This window comes from Balaenoptera ricei, chromosome 7, assembly GCF_028023285.1.
Source record: "Balaenoptera ricei isolate mBalRic1 chromosome 7, mBalRic1.hap2, whole genome shotgun sequence".
Lineage (NCBI taxonomy): Eukaryota > Metazoa > Chordata > Mammalia > Artiodactyla > Balaenopteridae > Balaenoptera > Balaenoptera ricei.
Genome location: NC_082645.1, coordinates 115,664,971 through 115,686,072, shown reverse-complemented (window position 1 = coordinate 115,686,072; position 21,102 = coordinate 115,664,971). Strand labels below are relative to the sequence as shown.

At 48.4% G+C, this 21,102-nt stretch overlaps 1 protein-coding gene across 1 annotated transcript in view; it reads right to left on the bottom strand.

Annotated features, from left to right (window-relative positions):
* The window catches only part of TRPM8 (transient receptor potential cation channel subfamily M member 8), an 86,306-nt gene that overhangs the window by 24,814 nt on the left and 40,390 nt on the right, over positions 1–21,102 (bottom strand). Inside the window, exons 11-19 of the mRNA XM_059927505.1 lie at positions 20,110–20,400; positions 18,463–18,558; positions 16,616–16,745; positions 14,676–14,821; positions 12,087–12,199; positions 11,417–11,633; positions 4,396–4,487; positions 2,560–2,701; positions 1,290–1,461 (exon numbers count right to left, since the gene is read on the bottom strand). Coding sequence (XP_059783488.1) covers positions 1,290–1,461; positions 2,560–2,701; positions 4,396–4,487; positions 11,417–11,633; positions 12,087–12,199; positions 14,676–14,821; positions 16,616–16,745; positions 18,463–18,558; positions 20,110–20,400 — 1,399 coding nt within the window. The remainder of the gene's footprint in view (positions 1–1,289; positions 1,462–2,559; positions 2,702–4,395; positions 4,488–11,416; positions 11,634–12,086; positions 12,200–14,675; positions 14,822–16,615; positions 16,746–18,462; positions 18,559–20,109; positions 20,401–21,102) is intronic.

The window sequence follows — 21,102 nt, the reverse complement described above, 5'->3', positions numbered from 1 at the left end:
TCATAGGAGGCGTCAAGGACGTGACGTCGAGGCTTCTGCTTTGCACATCTGTGCGACCGGTGGTGACAGATCCTAGAATGGGGACTTGCAGAAGGTCTGAGTCTGGAAGGGAGGATGGAGAGGTGTGTCTGAGAATCTCAGAGAAGGCAATGGATGTGAGTGTCTGGCCCTCTGGGAGTCGCTCTGGGCTACAGATCTTCATCCGAGCCTGTGAGTTTGAGTTCAGTCCTGCCGGTCGGTGAGACTCCCGGCAGAAAAGACGGTGCTACACCCATTTTACCTGCAATGGAACTGAGAGGCAGAGACACCAAGCTGCGCCCCAGGGCACACAGCACACACGTGGCTGGACCAGGACTTGAACCCCAGCTGCCACTGGCTCTTTAGGTTAGTTACTGTAAGCAGTCCCTCACAAGACTAAAACCATTGACACGTGAGATTGCTGTGAGGACAACACACACTCACTTTTCTGTAAAATGGCAAGTACAGGGTGCAGACGGGAAATAATAATAACAAGGTGCCTTCCCATCGTTGCACGGAAAAGAGCTGTTCCTAAGGTCTTGGAAGAGGCTGCAGCAGAAGAGGCCAGAAGGACCACACGAGGCCACGGAGATAATTGAGAAAACACCAAGCAGCTGAGAAATGAGAGCATAAGGCCAGGCACACATCGGGGCAGTTTTCCCATGGCAGGACAGAACGTGACAAGCCCAGGCTACTGTCAGCATCCCAGAGCTGCTTTAGACAGTTTATCCAAAACACACACCAGTTTGCACACGCCCGACACATGCCCTTATGTCAACTGGGTGTGGCCAAATCAATGCCATCCCTGCCACCATTAACCTGCCTCCGAAAGATAGCTGGCAGAAGGCTGATGCTGGAAGTTTAAATTCCAGGTTCCAGTGCAAAATTTTTCAATATTGCACTTTTTGAACTAAATGAGCACGCCGTCACTCTGTTGTATAGGACGGACTCGCGACACTCGTTTCTAAACAAGTGAGGTTCCTTGCTCTCATCGGCCACGCTGCTGTTGGAAATATGAGAAACACTCCTTTTAAAAAGGTTTAAAAATTGCAGGCTGACATGTTGGGGACCAGCTCACAAGGTGGACGTAAGATCCTGCTCAGGAGAAAGAAATGGCCTTGAGGGTTAGTGCCCGCTGCCTCGTGCTGGCCAGATGCCAGCCGCCTGCTCCTAAGACAGTCCCCAGGGTCAGAGTGGGGAGCCTCGGAGGCGGGTTCTAGAAGCATCTGCCGCCTCCCAGCTGCCCCCCGCCCAGGCCACGTCAGGCTTACTATCCACGTCGCTGGGCACTTGGCCGAACATGGCCAGGTAGGGCTCATAGATGACCGAGCGGAAGATCCACTTCCAGCGGCGCTCGTTCTGCCTGAGGATCCCTTGCCTGGCCACGCCGAAGGCCACCATCCACACGGCAAAGAGGAACAGGAAGAAGAACACGTCGATCAGCTGTCACGGGAGGACAGGAGAGGGGAGTCAGGACTGCACCAGGGCGGCCTGTCCGCTCCGCTGACCACGGAGAAGGACAGAGGCTCCGGGACCCTGGAACCTAAGGTGCCCAGCATTTGATCATTAATTTTTTAAAATGGCCATCATCACCCTTGGGTCTCGGGGCATCTCCTTCCCAGCACTAAAACTGACGGATGCATCTTTGCTTGCAGGTCCCCAAACCAGCTCAGCAGCAGAGACTTTCTGAATGAGACCAGCCTGGAAGCAGGAGAGGGATCCAACTCTGGACCCCCCCTCCTCCTCTCCAGCCCACGTTCTGCAGACCCCTAAGCTCTTGCCTTAGTTTTTTTTTTCTTAAGGAAAATAAAAGCTCTCCTTTTTAGACAAGAATGCACCGTTTTATCTTTTTTAATGTTTTGCACACATAGCATGACTTCATGGTGACTTGATGCCCCAGATATGCTTTGAATTAAAACCACAAACTCGAAGAAGCTCAGTATTGGAAAGGAACCTCCAGATGAGCTCATCCAAACGCCCATCTGATTTAAAGACAGAAACACGGGAGGTTTGGGTCACGTGGAAAACAAGCTGAGAGAAGCAGCATCGTCAATGTGTGTCTTTCTGTTATTTGTCCCCGTGGAACGGGGCTGGTAGTGCTTTCCCGACGTCTGTATCGCATGGTTGTAAGATGAAAGTTCCACTCCACGCTATGCTTCTAGCTCACTGCATGTCTCCAGACAAACATATTAACCTTCTTGAACCTGACTGTCCGCATCTGTAAAATGGGTAGAAAAGTCCCTCTCCCGCCTAGGCTCCTAGTGAGTTGTTAAGACTCAAGTGAAAGCACTTGGAAACATGTAAAAATCTAGAGAACTTTCTTAGCAATGCTCTGAGTCATGCTGTTTGCTCCTAACAGTGATCTTTTGTTAAATTTTAACCTGGAAGGGGCCCCTGATGAAAACACATCAAGAAAGTAAACCCTACTGATTGTGAAATGCAGCCATCACTCTATGCACAAAATCCTCCTCTCAACAATGAAAGGAACGCTGGGTGCAGCTGGAAGAAGGACAACTAACTACAAATATTCTTCACTCTTACCATCCTCTGCAACATTATAATCTTGGGTCCTAAATTCCTGCTGACCGTGAAAATGTGAATCAACCTTAGCGTGAATATAATGTAATCCAGGCAAAAAATCACTCGTCCGGAGTACAGCGAGGTTTTGTTAGAAGGGTAAAGCCTGTGGAAAGAAGAGGAAAGAAGCTGTGAGATGCTGACAAAATATTTCAGAGTTTTGCTTTTTTATCATTTTTATTTATTTCTGGATTTTATTTGCTAATTTTTTTAAATTTTATTGAAGTACAGTTGATTTACAATCAAAGTTTTGCTTTTAAAAATAACCAAACGTGAAGAAACAGCCAAAAGCCTGGGAACTGAGAGTAAGTGGAAATAGACCAGGGACATCACCGGCCCATCAGCCACTGAAAACCGAAGGCCACGTCTACTGCCCTCGTGGACTCCAGGAGAGGCAGGACACTTTAGTCCTTCATCCCAAATACTCCTGCAGGACCCAATCCCAACATCGCTAACTTCCTGTCTCACAGGCCTCTACAAAGACCCCGACCACTTGGGACTTGACCCTGCCAGGTTCCCCCTAGTGAAACTTACCTCGTTTGCAGCAGATCATTTAATTAGCTAACCTCCTGCTGGCGTGTTCATTGAAAGCCACATGTGCTTTCTAACTGGAATGCTCTAGAAATCACATCCAACCATGATTCAAATGCTGGGCCTTTAATAACCAAAAAGGACCTACTGTATAGCACAGGGAACTCTGCTCAATGTTATGTGGCAGCCTGGATGGGAGGGGAGTCTGGGGGAGAATGGATACATGTATATGGATGGCTGAGTCAGTTTGCTGGGCGCCTGAAACTATCACAACATTGTTAATCAGCTATATTCCAATATAAAATAAAAACTTAAAAAAAAAAAATGCTGGGCCTTTAACCCAAGCAGAAAGGGAGGTTTTTTGGAGGAGGAAATTGAGTTCTTACCCCATTCATATTGTAGAGTGAGCACTCACTGTAAAGCATCTCATTCTGGGTAGGTGTGAATATTAATAGTCAGGCTTCTCTGCTCCAATAGACCACGAGCTTCACCTTGAAGCTATTTGGGAAAGGCAGGCCGGAAAGGAGCAGGGCTGGACAAGGTGGGCCAAGGTTTGTATGCACCCCAATTTCCCTATCACGTGGAGTCATATTGCTTTTTGCCTTCAACCGTACTCTTCAACTGGTTTTTCTAATCACATGCTGTGGCCCAGGGATTGAGGGACTCTTGTAGCTGGGAGGGCAGGCTCCAGAACCAGCATTTAAGTTGAAGTTAAGTGTGTGTTAGAAGATTATATGGCCCCAAACGAAAACACTGTGCTATATTTAACACCTTCATCATTCTCTCCTCGATTTCTAATTCTCTCCCCGAATTCTATAAGCACAAAGAGAAAAACCATGAAGAACCCTTTTTCAATTACAGATCACCAGGAGGGGGGAAGAGAGTAGACCCAGCTTTATGCCAACCAAGCTGTGTCTCTAAGAGGCAGAGACAATGGGCGTTTGTAATAATCTCTAAATGGGGGCGGGGAGGGCACATGGCAATGGGACAGCCCCAGCCTGGCTCAGCCTCGGGTCACGTGATGGGAAGAACCGTCAGTTGACCAATTCTGGGGCTCGGAGGCACCGTTGCAGTAAGAAAACATTTTTTAAAAGGAATAGCAACCTCTTTTCTGAATGGAATTCCAGAGATAGGCTATATTCATAAAATAACAGGACCACAGTTCATCCTCTCTCTCTTATCCTGGGCTTGAAATGTCTTTCCTCCGCCTTTCCACCCAAGAGAATCCAAAAACACCTGAAACTTGAAAACGTGGTGAGGACTACTTACCGAAATACAATCCCTGCTATGAAGTAAAAGAGCCCAAGCGTATCCATGATGTTCCACAGGTCGGTAAAATAATTCACCCCATTCATGTACCACTGCAGCACAGAGAGCGACAGAGAGAGGACACAGCAGCTTGGAAATATCAACTGCTTCCAGATTTATTCTTGCTCACAAATTTCTTTCCATACCCTTTTTGAGCCCATGATGTGCCAAGTATGCCCTGCAACTGCCCTGTGCTGTTCCAGGGGGATTGGAAAGTAGGTTGCATGCTTGCTGTGCTGTTATTCATGTGTTGCTAACAAAGTCAAGAAAAAAAGACTCATGGATCCTAACTGTTTTTTAAAGAGAAACCTTCAGAGAGTGAGTACAACCTGTGTGGGCAAAGGTGGAACCCCCCTCCCCATGGCTGCCACGTACAGTGGTGTAGGCTGTGCACTGCACAACTCTAGAGGGTGTTATCCATCCTGCCGTCATCACAGATTGTGTGTTTACTGTAAAAATTTTCTGGCACATGGCAATAAAACATCGTATTAAAGAAACTTTTTAAAAAGTTTTAAAAACTTTTTTTTTTTGCACACAGGTGCTATGTGTGGCAGCTAGGAGGACAGATGTGGTCACAGAAATGACCGACAGGAAGAGTGTGCCTCAGTGATCCTTCCATCATGATTTGTATATATCAGTCATGATTTCTCAGAAGAAAGCATGTCAGGAAAACACTTAAAGAGGGATAAGAGTATCCATTAGAAGGCTGCATCTGGACAGCCTCTCTGGCAATCCCTACACTGGATTTGGGGGATTCCAGGGTGGTCATCTAACCCTTTCATTCGTCCATCCACTCAAAACATATTTACTGAGAATCCACGGGGTTGCAAACACCTGTCCTGGGCTCCTGGGACACAGAGACATCATCGGATTGGGTGTGATGTCGACACTCAAGGAACCTACTGGCCCACAGCAGAGACAGACGTTAAACATGTTTAAAATGAAACGTGATAAGGGTCGGAGGGGAGGTAAGATCAAAGGTCCAAGTGAGCTCAGATAAGGAAACCACCAGACTTGTGCAAGGCAGGAAAACAACAGCAAAGATGTGTCATCAAAGGTACTTGGCACTTTTCAAATCTACTAAATGAACCGTCAACATGGGTCCACCTGCTATTAAGATATCTTATTTCCTATTCTGCACCTGAAACCAAGGCCTAAGAAAAAGAGACAAAGGAACTTGCCCTTAGGCAGAAAGCCAGCAAGTGATGGGTCTTAGGGTTCTGAAACGTGGTTTCCTCTCTCCAGCATCACCCTGCTTCTTTAGACACCCCCCCACAGAGATCCCACAATCTTAGACTTGGAAGAGATTCAAGAAACATCATCGGTTTCTCAACAAGTACTTCTTTTCACTCATTTATAAATGCAAACAGCAACTTTAGTGGACAAAGGGGTGAGGGCGTTATGAAATCAAGTACCAAGGAAATATTAAAGTCCCCCAGGTGTGAGCAGCCCAATTTGACCGTGTTCCCCTGTGGGATGGCTGAACGCGTGGGCTCAGAAATCGAGTCAGGATCCCTAACTGTCCATTTGGGTGGGCCCGGTGAAACTGATCACCACCCACCCAGAGCCATTTGCAAGGCGAGGGTAGTTGGGACAGGCTCTACCTGCCACCTGCTTCCCTCTTCGAAACCCTGGCCTGAGAGGCAGGTAGGCACAGGGCCACGGGGCAGCCCCAGCCTGGCTCAGCCTTGGGCCACATGACGGGAAGAACCGTAAGTAGATCAAGGCTGGGGCTGGGAGGCACCGTTGCAGTAAGAAGACATTTTTAAAAAGGAATAGCCGCCTCTTTTCTGAATGGAACGCCAGCGATTGGCTATATTCATAAAATACTGGCAGCATATTTCATCCTATCTGTCAGGATTTGGGGATTCAAGGGCCTCAAGACTGAATGTGCTCTCCATGAAGGGACGCTGGGACTTACCTCATTTTAAATAAACATTCACAGTCTGTTTAATAGACCTAAGAGTTATTTAGCAACCATGTTTGCACTTATTGATTGCCTTGGTTAAAAATTCCAATTAACATAGCAACCTCTGTCTCCTGGGCAAGGGGACACAGGGAGACACTGACAAGCATGCATTTGACACCCAGACACTATCTGAAGCTGGTAACATCCTGCCTGGTTTTGCTTTTCGCTAACAAGTGTGAATTAGGTTAATTAAGACAGTACCAGGCCGGCAGAACTGATTGAGGAAACCAACCACATGAAGCATTCCAAAGGCCTGAGTCTGCAGACCCGAAAGGGAAACAGCGACCCCAAGTGTCAGAGTCCTGTAATGACAGGAATCGGCAAGGCTGTATTGTGATGATGGGGCTCACAGACCACACAGTCAGAGCTGCTCTCAGTCGGCAGGGGTGGCCTTGACCCCACGCTCCTGACCTTAAGCACAGGCACGTCCCTCACCATCGCCTTAATATGCAGGACTGCTGAATTCAAACTGCCCCTGACGCAGACATAGATAATGGACTTGAGGACACGGGGAGGGGGAAGGGTAAGCTGGGACTAAGTGAGAGAGTGGCATGGACATATATACACGACCAAATGTAAAATAGATAGCTAGTGGGAAGCAGCCACATAGCACAGGGAGATCAGCTCGGTGCTTTGTGACCACCTAGAGGGGTGGGATAGGGAGGGTGGGAGGGAGACGCAAGAGGGAGGGGATATGGGGATGTATGTATACATATAGCTGATTCACTTTGTTATACAGTAGAAACTAACACACCATTGTAAAGCAATTATACCCCAATAAAGATGTTTAAAAAAACCTGCCCCTTCAAAAATAACTTTTACGGGCTTCCCTGGTGGCGCAGTGGTTGAGAATCTGCCTGCTAATGCAGGGGACGTGGGTTCGAGCCCTGGTCTGGGAAGATCCCACATGCCGCGGTGCAACTAGGCCCGTGTGCCACAACTACTGAGCCTGCGCGTCTGGAGCCTGTGCTCTGCAACAAGAGAGGCCACGATAGTGAAGAGGCCCACACACCGCAATGAAGAGCGGCCCCCGCTCGCCGCAACTAGAGAAAGCCCTCGCACAGAAACGAAGACCCGACACAGCCAAAAATATATAAATAAATAAATAAATAAATAAATAATTGTTCTATAAATACTAAAAAAATAAATAAATAAAAAATAACTTTTACAAAGAAACAGAGGACACACTTGGACAAAGCTACACATCCTTAGCATCATGAAATACCACCCATTATGAAGGTGGAACAGCCGGGACTCAGCCAGACCCTGTGGGCATCACATCAGGCCTGGGGAGTAACTGGGAAGCATATCAGAAACCCAGAACCTCCCCCCGAGGCTCCTGCCCACTGTCTGTCCCACTCGATGTCCCCGCCCTGTGCCTCTCCTGAGCAAAGCTCCACACACTCTGCCTGCCGGGGGCCCCTCTCCGTGCAAAAATGCACCTGTCCTGAGTCTCCTTCTTGCATGACCCGAATAAGGGATGAGCAGCTAAATGTACATCCGAATCTGAAGGGAGATGCTTGTGATGTAAGGACTCCAGATTTTACTATCCCAAGTCCTCTAGGCCAACCTCCCCGTCAACTCAAGACTCGCTCATTCAGTGCTACTGGCGGCGCTCACCTCGTCTCCCTGAAAGCTCCCAGAAAAGACCCTGCCGGCCATCGCTAACTGGTAGAAAGTCCATGAGGACAGAGATATTTGCCTGTTTGGTTCATCGCTGTATCCCCAGGGTCTAAGACACTGCTTGTGGTAGGTGCTCAACAAATACTTGTTGAAAGAAAGACTGCGTGAATGAAGCGCTTGGCTTAAGCCAGGCTGACTCTCCCTGCATCCTCCTTCCAGGCCAAGCTCTGCCCCTAGAGCAACCCAGGGTAAGTCGTCGCTCTAGACCTCATGCTCCTTTAGATTCCTGGAGGACACAAATGACGTTTGGACTCTGTGGCTTTCATGCAGCCCGGAGGCAGGGTCAGGAGCAGGACGAGGGGAGAAATGTTAGGAGCGTGAGTGAGGGGCAGCCAGAAGCAGGAGAAGAACTTTTTACTTTTCACCAGCCGTTCCAAGAAGCTGCCAACAGCACCCTCTGCTCAAAAAGGGTACGTCTGAGCCCCCTCCTGCCAGGTTCCTCCCCACATGCCCGGTGCTGGCTTCATGGTTCCCCCCTTACTCTCGGTCACGGCACATCTCTGGGGTTGAATCAGGAAGACCCTGCCTTGTCAATTCGTTTTTTTAAAAAAGATACACGCACCTGCCAGAAACGCGACAACGCCCGCTCCTGTGCTAGGCCCCGAGGATCAAATGTGAATAAGAAACAAACATCTGGGCTTCCCTGGTGGCGCAGTGGTTAAGAATCCGCCTGCCAATGCAGGGGACACAGGTTCAAGCCCTGGTCCGGGAAGATCCCACATGCCACGTAGCAACTAAGCCCATGTGCCACAACTACTGAGCCTGTGCTCTAGAGCCCGCGAGCCACAACTACTGAGCCCGCATGCTAAAACTACTGAAGCCCGCACGCCTAGAGCCCGTGCTCCACAACAAGAGAAGCCACTGCAATGAGAAGCCTGCGCACCGCAACAAACACTAGCCCCCCACTCGCTGCAACTAGAGAAAGCCCGCGCACACTTATTTGTGCTCATGACTTATTTGCCCCACTGGGCCTCCCCGTCCACAGAGGATGAGAGCTCTGTCTGCTGGTCTCTCAAACAGGATGAGACGCAGGGCTTTCCCCCTGCAGCCAGACAAACCCCTCCAAACTCACCCTTTCACCCTCTTCCTCTGCAAAAGCCAAACTTTCTCTTTGATGTGCCTTTGAAAGGTGGGATGAGCAGTTAAATGTACATCCGAATCTGAAGGGAGATGCTTGTGACGTAAGGACTCCAAATTTTATGGACTCCAATTTAAATCCAATTGTGTTCTAAGTTTGACCCAGCCAAAATTCAGCCTTGGCATTCAACCACGCCCGTGAGCACAGCAAAGGAAGGGAGTCAGGGCCCCAGCACCCAACCGGTCTAGGAGGGAACACGTGCGACCCCATGCAGCGCCAGCTCCCATGACAATGTAACTCGGGAGGTTCCTAATTTAAAAGTTCTTGGTTAACTTTCTCACAATGGCCAGGGCCCATTCCCGTTTTAAATGCTGACTCTCCTTCCATCTTTCTCTGCTTCTCTCCAGCAGGATATTTTCACACCCTGGCTGCTGATACACAGAAGTCAAAAAAAAGAGAGAACTAGCAAGTAAAAGAAGGCCTCTGAGACTATATGGAAGGGGCTGTGGGTTGAATTGTGTCCCTCCAAATTCATACATTGAAGTCCTACCCCCCATCACCTCAGGATGTGACCTTGTTTGGAAGTAGGGTCCTTGCAGATGTAATTAGTTAAGATGAGGTCATACTGGAGCAGGATGGGTCCCTGATCCAATGTGATTAGTGTCCTTATGACAAGGGGAGACTTGGACAGAGACATGCACACAGGGAGAATGCAGTGTGAGCATGAGGTCAGGGATTGAGCAATGCATCTACAGCCAAGGAACAGCAGAGATGGCCACCAAATCTCCAGAAACTGGGGATGGGCCTGGAACAGGTTCTCCCTCACATCCTCAGAAGGAACCAACCTTGCCCACAGCTTGATCTCAGACTTCTGGCCTTCAGAACAGTGAGATGATGAACTTGTGTTGTTTAAGCCGCCCAGCTGGTGTGCTTCATCATGGCAGCTCTAGCCCTAGCCCTAGCGAGTTAATACAGAAGTGCCCTGGACTGAACTGTGACCACTTGAGCCAGTGCCTGGGGCACCCCTGAGGTTGATCTGAAGTCATAGAAACCCTCTGCACGTCAGCAGGACCAGGTCCTGGGGCAGATTTGCTGGTAGACAGAAAGCCTGATAATCTTGCATGCTCAACACACTTCCACCTGTACTCCATCTCCAGCCAGCGTCTGCACCTCCCACCTACTAGGCAAGCAAAGGCAGATCCAGGGCACTGGTACCAGGACTCCTGCCGCCCCTCGTGCCCATGGCAGACACTTCTAATTCATTAAGATGTTCTCCTGCTGAAAATAGAGGCTCAGAATCTTTCTCAACCCAAGGCTCCTAGAAGCCACCAAAAAAAAAAAAAAAAAAAGAATCTATTAGAGTTAGCATGATAGTCGAAACAATTTAGGAATCCTATTCCAGGCAGCAACTCTGTGGGGTCAAGAACAGCATCCTTTGCCCCTCCAAATATCTGGTATCACTTGGCACAGTACCTTCCTTTTACACTGTAAGCACCTAGGCCATACGTGTTGAATGGATATGTTTTTGGGTTTGGGCTCATATGGGACAAGAGTGACAGCAACAGCAGTTCTCAAATATTCTGTAAACTACCATTTTAAAAGGATTTTCTGGGATGACTTTTCATGATGGTTTAAGGACAGCACTGACCTTCACCATCAACATTTATTCATTCAGGAATTATTAATTGAGCACCTGCTACGTGCCAGGCCCGGGCTAAGTTCGGATTAAGGGTGGGAAGAGGATGCCAAACAATGCAGATCCCAAGAAACTAGAGAAAACACCATGAATAAATGACATGAACTCCCTGAAATTCACAAGGACGAATATGAATTTCCGACATTGTCAATCTGACACGCTGGGCACTGAGATGCCCTTAGCTGGAAAGTCCTTCCAATTCCCCTGCCACTCATCATGGTGCTGCCTGCCCCAGTGACGGTAATGACAGGATCACAAATGGCTCCTGACGATGGGAGTGGGTTTAAAAGTCCAAGGTCAATCTGCTCTTTGAACACATTCCCGAGCAATTCATCTCCACCAATTAACGTTAATTAGAGAGCAAAGCTTGGGCTTGGGGCTAGGAGATCTCATGGAAGAGCATCTTCATGTTCATGGGTGGCCACCAAATGAGAACATTTATTTGGGGGCAATAATGACTTTGGAACTTGAGGAGCAACTTCTGCTCCCCTTTGGCATTAGGAAGATGCCGCTCACTGAGGAAAGGAGGGGGCGCCCCACGTCGGGGCTGACCTACCTGTCTCACTTCGTCACAGAACAGGACAAAGACCAGCGCGTAGAGGACCAGCTCCGGGGGTTGCGGCACGGGGTGGAAATCCATGAGCAGCACGTAGGCAAAGAGCAGGAGGAAGGCGATGTAGAAGACCACGTTCCAGGAGAAGACCACAAACGGGGAGGTGAAGAAGGCTACGTAGTGCCACAGGAGCTTCCTGTGCTTGTCGAGGGGCTTCTTCCTGCACCGAGAGGTGACAGCATGGTCACCGTCCTGGCCAACATCACTGCGTGGGCTACACCTCTCCTTCTGAACACAGATGAACACAGACCCACAGCTGGGCCAGGGACAGGTGGTGTCCAAATTGTGTTCTAAGTTTGACCCAGCCAAAATTCAGCCTCGGCATTTCATGCTTAATAGATCCAAATTCTGCCTCAGATATTGAAGACATGACCCCACTTCTACCTCTTTGAAATCAAACCTGGGGGAAACCCACGGAGATCCCAGACCTAAAGTGCAGGGACTAGAGTGAACATCGTAATTTCCAGGCCTTATGATCCTTTGCACAAGAGCACACACACACAGATACATGTACACACACACAGATGTATGTACACACGCACAGATGCTTGTACACGCACAGATGTATGTATACACACACTCACACACACGATTATGTGCCCTGGTTTCATACCTAAATGATACAAAGCCACAGCCAACCAAGGGTATAATAAGCAGACACAGGATAATCTTCCAGTTCTTGGTGTCTCGGGAAATCTCTCCGTACCATTGCTTGGAAAGAAAATTCTACAGGAAACAGAGACAAAGGACACAGGTCCTTATTAATGCAATGACATGCTGGATGGTGTGTGACCTTTCTTCCCAGCCCTCAAACCTCTCCAAAATAAATAACTCTCTGAATTGAGATCCTTATTCTTTTAGTTACCTGGATTTTAAGGGGCTATGATTCAACCATATAAAATTCTGTTTGATTTTCAGTCCTTTTCTACGTTGGGTTCTGTGAACTTTAAAACAGAGGTGTATGAGTCCAAATTCACTAAACCTATGAATTTTAACCAACTCTAATTCTTACTGTGTAAGTTTAAACAAGCACCTCTGTAGCTCCTTTTCCTTGAAAGATCACAAATTCACACGACATCCAGTGCTACCTGCGGGGCCCCAAGGATTCATTTCTGGAGGCAGACAGGTGACACCTGTCAGGAAACTGAAAGGAAGTCGGCAAGAGAGAGACCACTGGTGTCTCAACACCCATTTGAGCTAAAAAGGCATGGAAAAGCTTTCCCCAGACCGTATCAGCCCCTGAAAGGTGGAACAGGGCCTCCCACGAAGGCAGGAATTAGAAGCTCGCTCTGTCTCTGACAGCAGCACCGAAAGTCAACACAGAAGGGGTGGGCATAGGCTGGGTCACACGGAAGGACCCCGCGGCTCTCAGAAAAGATCGTATTGGGTATTTCCTGGTGATCCGGTGGTTAGGACTCCGCACTTTCACTACCAAGGGCCTAGGTTCAATCCCTGGTCAGGGAACTAGGATCCCGCAAGCTGCACAGCACGGCCAAAAAAAAACCCCACAAGAACAAAAATATCATGTCAATCAGAAGGGACCGGTGTGTCTCCGTGGTAGAGCAGGGGGGGTACCTGAGGCCTTCCCAGCACAGTCTGTAGGGCTGGGACCCGGGTGCCCCATCCATACCCCGGCGCATCCCTCCAGGAGAGGACGGCTTCCCCCGAGAGCCCTGCCCCGCTCTGCCTGGGCTTCTGGGGCCGGGCGTGTACTTGGCTCTTGAGGGGCAGCCCCCAGGGAACCGCAAACTGCAGTTGGTGGGTAGATGCTTGGATGGGCAACACTGGGGCAGGCGGCACGAAGCTCCCAGGAGCCCCCAGAAGGCAACTTCTCCTTAGCACACCTGTGTCTGCTTCCTTCCCTTCTCTCCCCGGCCTCTCGGCCTCCACTCCCCTCATGCACCTCCTGGACTCACGTCCAGCATAAACCACTTGCAGTCAAATCCTTGTGTGGCGGTCCGCTTCTGCGGGGCACACCGAGACAAGTAAGGTCCGGTCTTCCTCCCTGTCCGGATCTTGCTGGAGTGATGAGCCCACCAGGCCATCGCCGAGCGGCACCACGAGGCCCTCGGTCACAGAAAGCTCCCGCGCTAGCTCGGGTTCCATGGCCACCAGCGACATCTGACCCCACATGTCAGCCTGCCCAGAGCAGCCACACTCCCTGGTCCCGCGGGCCGGGCAGGGAGACTTTCCATAAACATCGCTGAACCGGCATCTGGTGGAAACCGTCGGGCCTGGTGAACTTGGACGGGAGCGTGAGTCAACCTCCCCAGGGCCCAAAGCTCTGGAACACCGGCAAGAGGGGGTCTGGGGGCTAAGAAGCTGTGAGCAGAGCCATGAGCAGAGCGAGGCAGCCGTGGCAGCCGGCTGGGTCTCCCAGGCAACCCTGACCCCAGCACTGGCCTCCCTCCAGCCCACCACGACGCAGAGGCTAAACCAGAACAACAGCAAGGCCCCCTGTGTGTCCCTTGTCATCCATGGCCACACTCACTGAATCCACTTGGCTGCAATAGCAAACGGATTCTTTTGTAAACACTGTGCCAGTTATTGGCTGCGTGGTATGATGGAAAGTCCGTAAGGCGGGCAATCATCATGGGATCAAATCCCAGCCCTGCCGCTTCCTAGCAGCAACCTGGGGAACGCTCCAGAACCTCTCTGAGCTCCTGAGTCCTCCTCAGGAAAATGGGATGATGTCGACCTGCACGCGTGCTGTGAAGATGAAGCGTGATCGCGTGTACAAGGGCTATGCAGACAAGTGTCAGTCCATCCATCTCTTCCCCGTCTTCCTCCCCTTCACACCAGACCCCTCCAGCTGGGATGGTGGGTGGAAAAAATCTCCCCTCCGAAACCTGAGATACCAGGTGCAAACTGCTGTTAATGTAACTTGGGGCAGAAAACATCTACACTGGCTGAACCCACTTCATACTAGTTTCTCTGCTGCCATTACTACTACTAATAGTTCTAACAGTAACGGCTACCATAAAGGGCTGGCCCCACTCACATATTATCTCATTGAATCCTCACAGCAACCCTTCCTTTACCCCCGATTATGCCCATTTTACAGATAAGGAAACTAAGGCTCAGAGAGTTCATGTAACCTGGCCCATCCCTACACCTAGTTAGAGATACACTGGATCCAGAGACCCAGCTGATGGAAAGGCCCATTTCTGGGCATGATGTTTGGTGACTGCATGTTGTTTACCTGGACCCCGGGCTGAGCGATGAAATGCTGGTCCGTGGCCTCCACCGCCAGCTCCAAACAGCTGCTTCCGCCCCAGGCTTCACAGGAATAGACCAGGAGCTGTTCCGCCAAGTCCTCGTCGCTGCTGTAACACTCCGTGAACAGCTCTAAGTGACATTGTCCCCAGAGAGAGGGAAATGGGAGGTAGGGCTCGCCAATACACAGAACTTTCCCGCCCCCGGGCCCACCAGCCACGCCCTGACTTCCACGAAAGCCTGGCTGCGAGCTTCCTGGATTATAAAAGGCAAAGAGAACACCAGTACAATATGATTCTCCACTGAACAAAGGGACCTGCTTTGGGCACCGCGCACACAGCACAGCGCCCCCTGGCAGCAGGTGTCCAGAAATGCCCACTGAATTGAGCTGCAGTGAACGTGGGGAATGCCCTCTTTGGTGGGGTTCAGCCACTGGGGAGGGGATCCAGACCCTGAGCCCCCCTCCATCTCATTTACCTTCTGTGCTTTCTTGGTGAGGTTCTTTGCAGTTAAGGCACAGTGCAAAAAAAAAGCCAAAATGACGTAATATAAAACACTGGCCCAGGGCTTCCCTGGTGGTGCAGTGGTTAAGAATCCGCCTGCCAATGCGGGGGACACGGATTTGAGCCCTGGTCCAGGAAGATCTCACATGCCACAGAGCAACTAAGCCCGTGTGCCACAATTACTGAGCCTGCGCGCCTAGAGCCCGTGAGCCACAACTACTGAGCCCATGTGCCACAACTACTGAAGCCCGTGTGCCTAGAGCCCGTGCTCCACAACAAGAGAAGCCACCACAATGAGAAGCCCGCGCACCGCAACAAAGAGTAGCCCCCGCTCGCCGCAACCAGAGAAAAGCCCGCGCGTAGCAACAAAGACCCAACGCAGCCAAAAATAAAATAAATAAAAATTAAAAAAAAAAAAACTTAAAAAAAAAACAACAACACTGGCCTACTGCATTGAGGGTGTGCTTATATTTTGAGACCTTATGACAAACAGATTGGTGTGCAGCTCCTCAGAGAAAATCTTTTAAAAGTCGAAATGCTCGGAGCCATTGCCTAGCTGAAGTCAATCCAAAAACAACGTAATACCTTGAAATTTTTAATATAGTAGAAGAAATAATCAGACACCTTTTCCCCAACACAGAGAGGTTAAATGCATGAACATTTCTTCATTACATCAGACAACAGACAAACATGCCTGCATTTTGCAACGTGCCACCTTGCAAACTTAAAACTCCCCAGTGGAAAGAAGAAAACTGAGCCGGCCTAAAATTCTCTGTCGCTGCGAGGCAACTGGTCCGGACCCTCTGAGCAGGGGCAACGGCAAGCTGTGTTCAAGGGCAGGTGAACAGCGAACAGAGGACAGATGCTTCAGGAGCGTCACACTCAGCGGGGCCTCTGCCCTCTTCCGCTCCAGGCGATGAGAAACATCGCCCTGGGGGGGCGGAGCTGGGCAGCTCGCCTGTTGCCTTGTGTTATAGAAGCTCTGAGCCTCCTAAGTTTGGGGAGATGTGGGACCACCAACACCAGCCCTTATTCACGTGACCTCGTGGGGAATCGAGGCACGGGGACCAACCCAAGATGCTGCTCTGGTTGCTGCCTTTGCCATTAGTAATAAACCATCTGTGTCCCTAACCCAGGGGTCTGGGGTCGTCGGTCAGTATATGTATAGGAAGCTGGCAGGCTAACCTGTTAGCTTGCACGTCACGTAAAACCTCACACGTGTCAAGGTTTCTGAATAGCATCCCCCAAACAAAACACCCCAAGGCTTCCCTATGGTGCTGAGTTACTTAGACCTGGCCTGGGTGTGGCCCTGGGCAGCTGTGGGATGAGAGAGCCTATATTTTACCACCTTCATTCTTGGAAAAGTCGGTAAATGCCCCCTGCGTGGCTGTGCCGGCCACGGCTCCCATTCCCAGAGGCTTACCCACTGCTCGGGTCTCGTACTCGTTTGCCAGCTCCTCAGACTCCCCTGCAGCATTGATGTCATTCTTCACCTTGGCCAGAGTCTTCAGAAGCTTGCTGGCTCCCAGGGCTGCCAGAGTACAGCCCCTGGTCTTCCAGAGGGGTGAGGATGTCACAGTTAATTCGTAATCCCTTGCAGTCGAGTCAACATCAAAGTCAGACAAGCACAGATTGATGGCAAAAGCAGGAAAAGGTAAAAATCTGAACTGTTCATAATGATTCCCAGTAAAATTTGCAAAGTGTACCAAGAGTCTTGAACCTGAATATACTCACAGTCTTGAACATGGAATTAACATACAAAAAGAAAATATCAAGATAAATGCATCACTAATTATTAGAAAAATGCAAATCAAAACTACAGTGAGGTATCACCTCACACCAGTCAGAATGGCCATCACCAAAAAATCTACAAATCATAAATGCTGGAGAGGGCGTGGAGAAAAGGGAACCATTTTGCACTGTTGGTGGGAATGTAAATTGATACAGCCACTATGGAGAACAGTATGGAGGTTCCTTAACAAACTAAAAATAGAACTGCCATATGACACAGAAATCTCACTACTGGGCATATACCCTGAGAAAGCCATAATTCAAAAGGACACATGTACCCCAATGTTCATTGTAGCACTATTTACAATAGCCAGGACATGGAAACAACCTAAATGTCCAATGATAGATGAATGGATAAAGAAGATGTGGTACATATATACAATGGAATATTACTCAGCCATAAAAAGGAATGAAACTGGGTCACTTGTAGAGATGTGGATGGACCTATAGAGTCGGTCATACAGAGTGATGTAAGCCAGAAAGAAAAAAACAAATATTGTATATGCATATATGTGGAATCTAGAAAAAATGGTGCAGATGAACCTATTTGTAGGGCAGGAATAGGGACACAGACATAGAGAACAGACATGTGGACACAGGGGTGGGACGGGAGGGTGGGACAAATTGGGAGATTAGGTTTGACATAAATACACTACCATGTGTAAAATAGATAGCTAGTGGGAACCTGCTGTATAGCACAAGGAGCTCAGCTCAGTGCTCTGTGATGACCTAGATGGCGGGGGGGGGGGGGCGGGGGGGGAGGGGGAGGGAGGTCTAAGAGGGAGGGGATATAGGTATGCATATAGCTGATTCACTTCATTGTACAGCAGAAACTAACACAACATTGTAAAGCAATTATACTCCAATAAAAAAAAAGATAAATGCAGGAGAAGCTGATAGTTGGACGTGGCAATGGGAAGCCTGATGACCCACCATCATGCTGTAACAGCTCAGAGGGGGAAAGTGGTCAAGGACACGAAGACTGACAACTGTAGTTAGTGAGAGTGTGTGTGTGAATCGATATTCAATACCTAATCTTAGGCTCTAAAAACAGAGAATGCAGCTTCTTTTCAACTGTTCATAAATCATTTATAAAAATCATTATGGGTGGAATCACAAAGAAAAATCTCAATCATTTCCCAAAGCAGGCTTTGCACAGGCCCTACTTCCTGCCTATAATGCAAGAAAGTTAGAAATTAATTTTAAATTAAACTTTAAAACCTCCTCCACTTGGAAGACAATCACACATCCACACAAACCTAAGAAGCAGGTGCCTCCTGCATTACCCACCAAGCCCAGAACTTTCCAGGGACCTCCCCTCCCAAACACACCCCTGTTCACATGGAAACAGGCACAACCGTGTCCACCGACATCAAATATTCCATTTTACTGAGGACATTTTAGATTAGGTATGTGAGGTTTGAAAGGGTCAGAGCAATCACAACCAAGCATACATCTGCCGCAGACTTGGACATTTACCTGCTCCCAAATGACTTTGGAAAGTTCCTTCTTGTTCTGAAGGATGGCCCAGATGAAGAGTGCCTGCAGGGGGTGCCGAGTGATAGGAGACACGTCCTGGGAGGGATTAGAGCAGGGGGTCAGCACATGCAGATGGAGAATCACTTTGGCAGACACACTAGTATAAGAATGAAAACAGGGTCAGGATGCCCTAGGAGAGTGCCCCATGTTTGGAGGGCTCTGTAACTTGGTGTCTGAATCCATTTTCACAGAACAGTGATGTGAGTTTCAACAGAATCTTTGATCTATCATAAAAGACAACGTACAAGTAGATGGAAAGGTATAAAGGGTGAAAAAATGGGCTGACAGCAATTTAAAAACTGAATGACTTCTGACAGGCTGAAGAGAAAGCAGTTCCTTCTCATCATAGAAATCTCTTTCTCATCTAGAAAAATCGTTCTAACTAAATTCTAACTTTCCAATAGTTGAAGTTCAACTATCACAACGTAAAACTAAAGTTATTTCTTTGCAGTGTTATTCAAAGTTACAATTCCTAATACATCAACTAAGAATCCCAGCTCCTATTCATGCTCCCATATCTTCCAAGGGAACCTTTTCAGATAGAAAACAACTCTATGTATATATTCCTTTTAATCTTCCCGACAGGTTTTACCAAGATCCAACATGTTTCTGGCACAGTTATGGATACTGTGGGGAGTTTTAACATAAATAGCATCAAACAGCTTTTTAAACATTTCCAATTCCTTCAAACACCTAGCTCATTTAGATTTTTGCAACACACATATAATAAAATTCTAAAACTATAAAAGATAATGACCTAGTTTGAGTTTTCCCAGAAACAATCAAGCATTTGAGACAAGTAGTTTATTTTGGACATGATTCCAGGAAAACCACTAGGAAATTGAGGAAATGAGATTGGAAAAGAAAGGACCAACAGGTTGTCATGGTAAATAACCAGAGATTAATCCCACTACGCAACCCTTGGAGCCAGTGTAGGACACAGGTCTCAGAATTATCTCCTCTGAGCAGGGGGGTTGCTGAGGTATTTATACACCAACTTCTGGCAGTCACTGGGCTCTGACCAGAGCAGACCTTCAGCAAAGAGTTGCAGGTGCTAGAAACTGGGCCTGCCTGTCCTTAAAATAGGAAATCTTGAGAGAATATAAGTGGTACATCCACAACACCTTCTCAAATGGAAACCTGGATTATCTCTTTACAGAGATTCACTGCCCCTTTTATTCACAAAAGGAAACTCGGTAGTTCTCCAGTTCTTTGCATAGGTAGCAGAGAACTATTTTAGGTAGATCATGTCCAAAAGGCTAAGACATGATCAGGCAGCCAGTCATTTGTCCCCGTTCCCTGCTAGATGCCTTCAGAAAGTGTGTCACACCAAGCTTTGCAATTAGGAAATACTGCAATAACTAGTTGTAAAGATAGCACAAAGAATAAAGCAAGAAAATGCACCACTTGTTACCTCGCTAGGACTTGCTAGCTTAAATAAAGGCCGTAGGAAAAAATAACAACCCCAACATGTTAACTACATGACAGCAATGAGGTAGGGAGTAGGAAAGATGGAAGTAGAGAGATGTTTTGAGGGAAGACTCAAGAGAGCAAAGAATTCAAGCAGACAACTGTGACAGTACACACATGGAGCTCTATGTCTATCTCATCCCTGCTATTCCTGTCTTCCTTCCGGAAGCCTCTTCGGAAGTTAGCAACCAGTTTCCAGACGAACGTGAGGAGGGTGTCATTATAGGAATTCTTGGCAATCTGCAGGTTCCGATACACCAGCATGCTGAAGTGATTGGAGAAGAGCTCGGTGAGGACGTCATTGGTGAGGAACTTCTGCAGGTTCAAGCCATTCTCCAGAAAAAGGCGGACAAACTTGGGTCTGTCCTTTATGAGAGCCATAAACATGACTTCCTGAAGGTCAGCAGACTGAGGAGAAAGAGCAGAGAGAGAACGTACAGCCTAAATCCAATCAAGAAAACAAGGCATCTTCTTTCTCAGCCACATCGAATTTTCAATCATGAGGTAAATAAAACTTATCTTTTCAGTTGTAACACAATATTAGATTACAGCTCAAACACTGAGATGGGGGAAGCAGCGAGGTGGAATCTTTGAAATCAGCCAGATATGAGCTTGGATGGGAACTGGTCCCTTGCTATTGTAAAGTGGAGATAATGACACCCACATAAGGATGATGTTGAGGGACTTCCCTGGTGGTCCAGTGGTTAAGACTTTGCCTTCCAATACAGGGGGTGCGTGTTTGATCCCTGGTTGTGGAGATATGATCCCACATGCCTTGTGGCCAAAAGACCAAAACATAAAACAGAAGCAGTATTGGAACAAATTCAATAAAGACTTTAAAAATGGTCCACGTCAAATAAAAATCTAAAAAAAAAAATTACATTAAAAAAAGGGATGATGTTGATCAAGAATTGATCCCAGTGTCCGGCATAAAGGAAGCACTCGCTCCATTAGGGGGCAGGGGGCTCATGGTACAGCTCGCACCATTTCTCTGAGGTCTACACTGGACACCAACTGTGAGCCAACCACCAGCCAACTCTTCCTTCTGTGCCAGGGGGTCGCCCCACTGCCCTTCCCATGCCATGAGGCAAAGGCCTGGTCATGTTATAT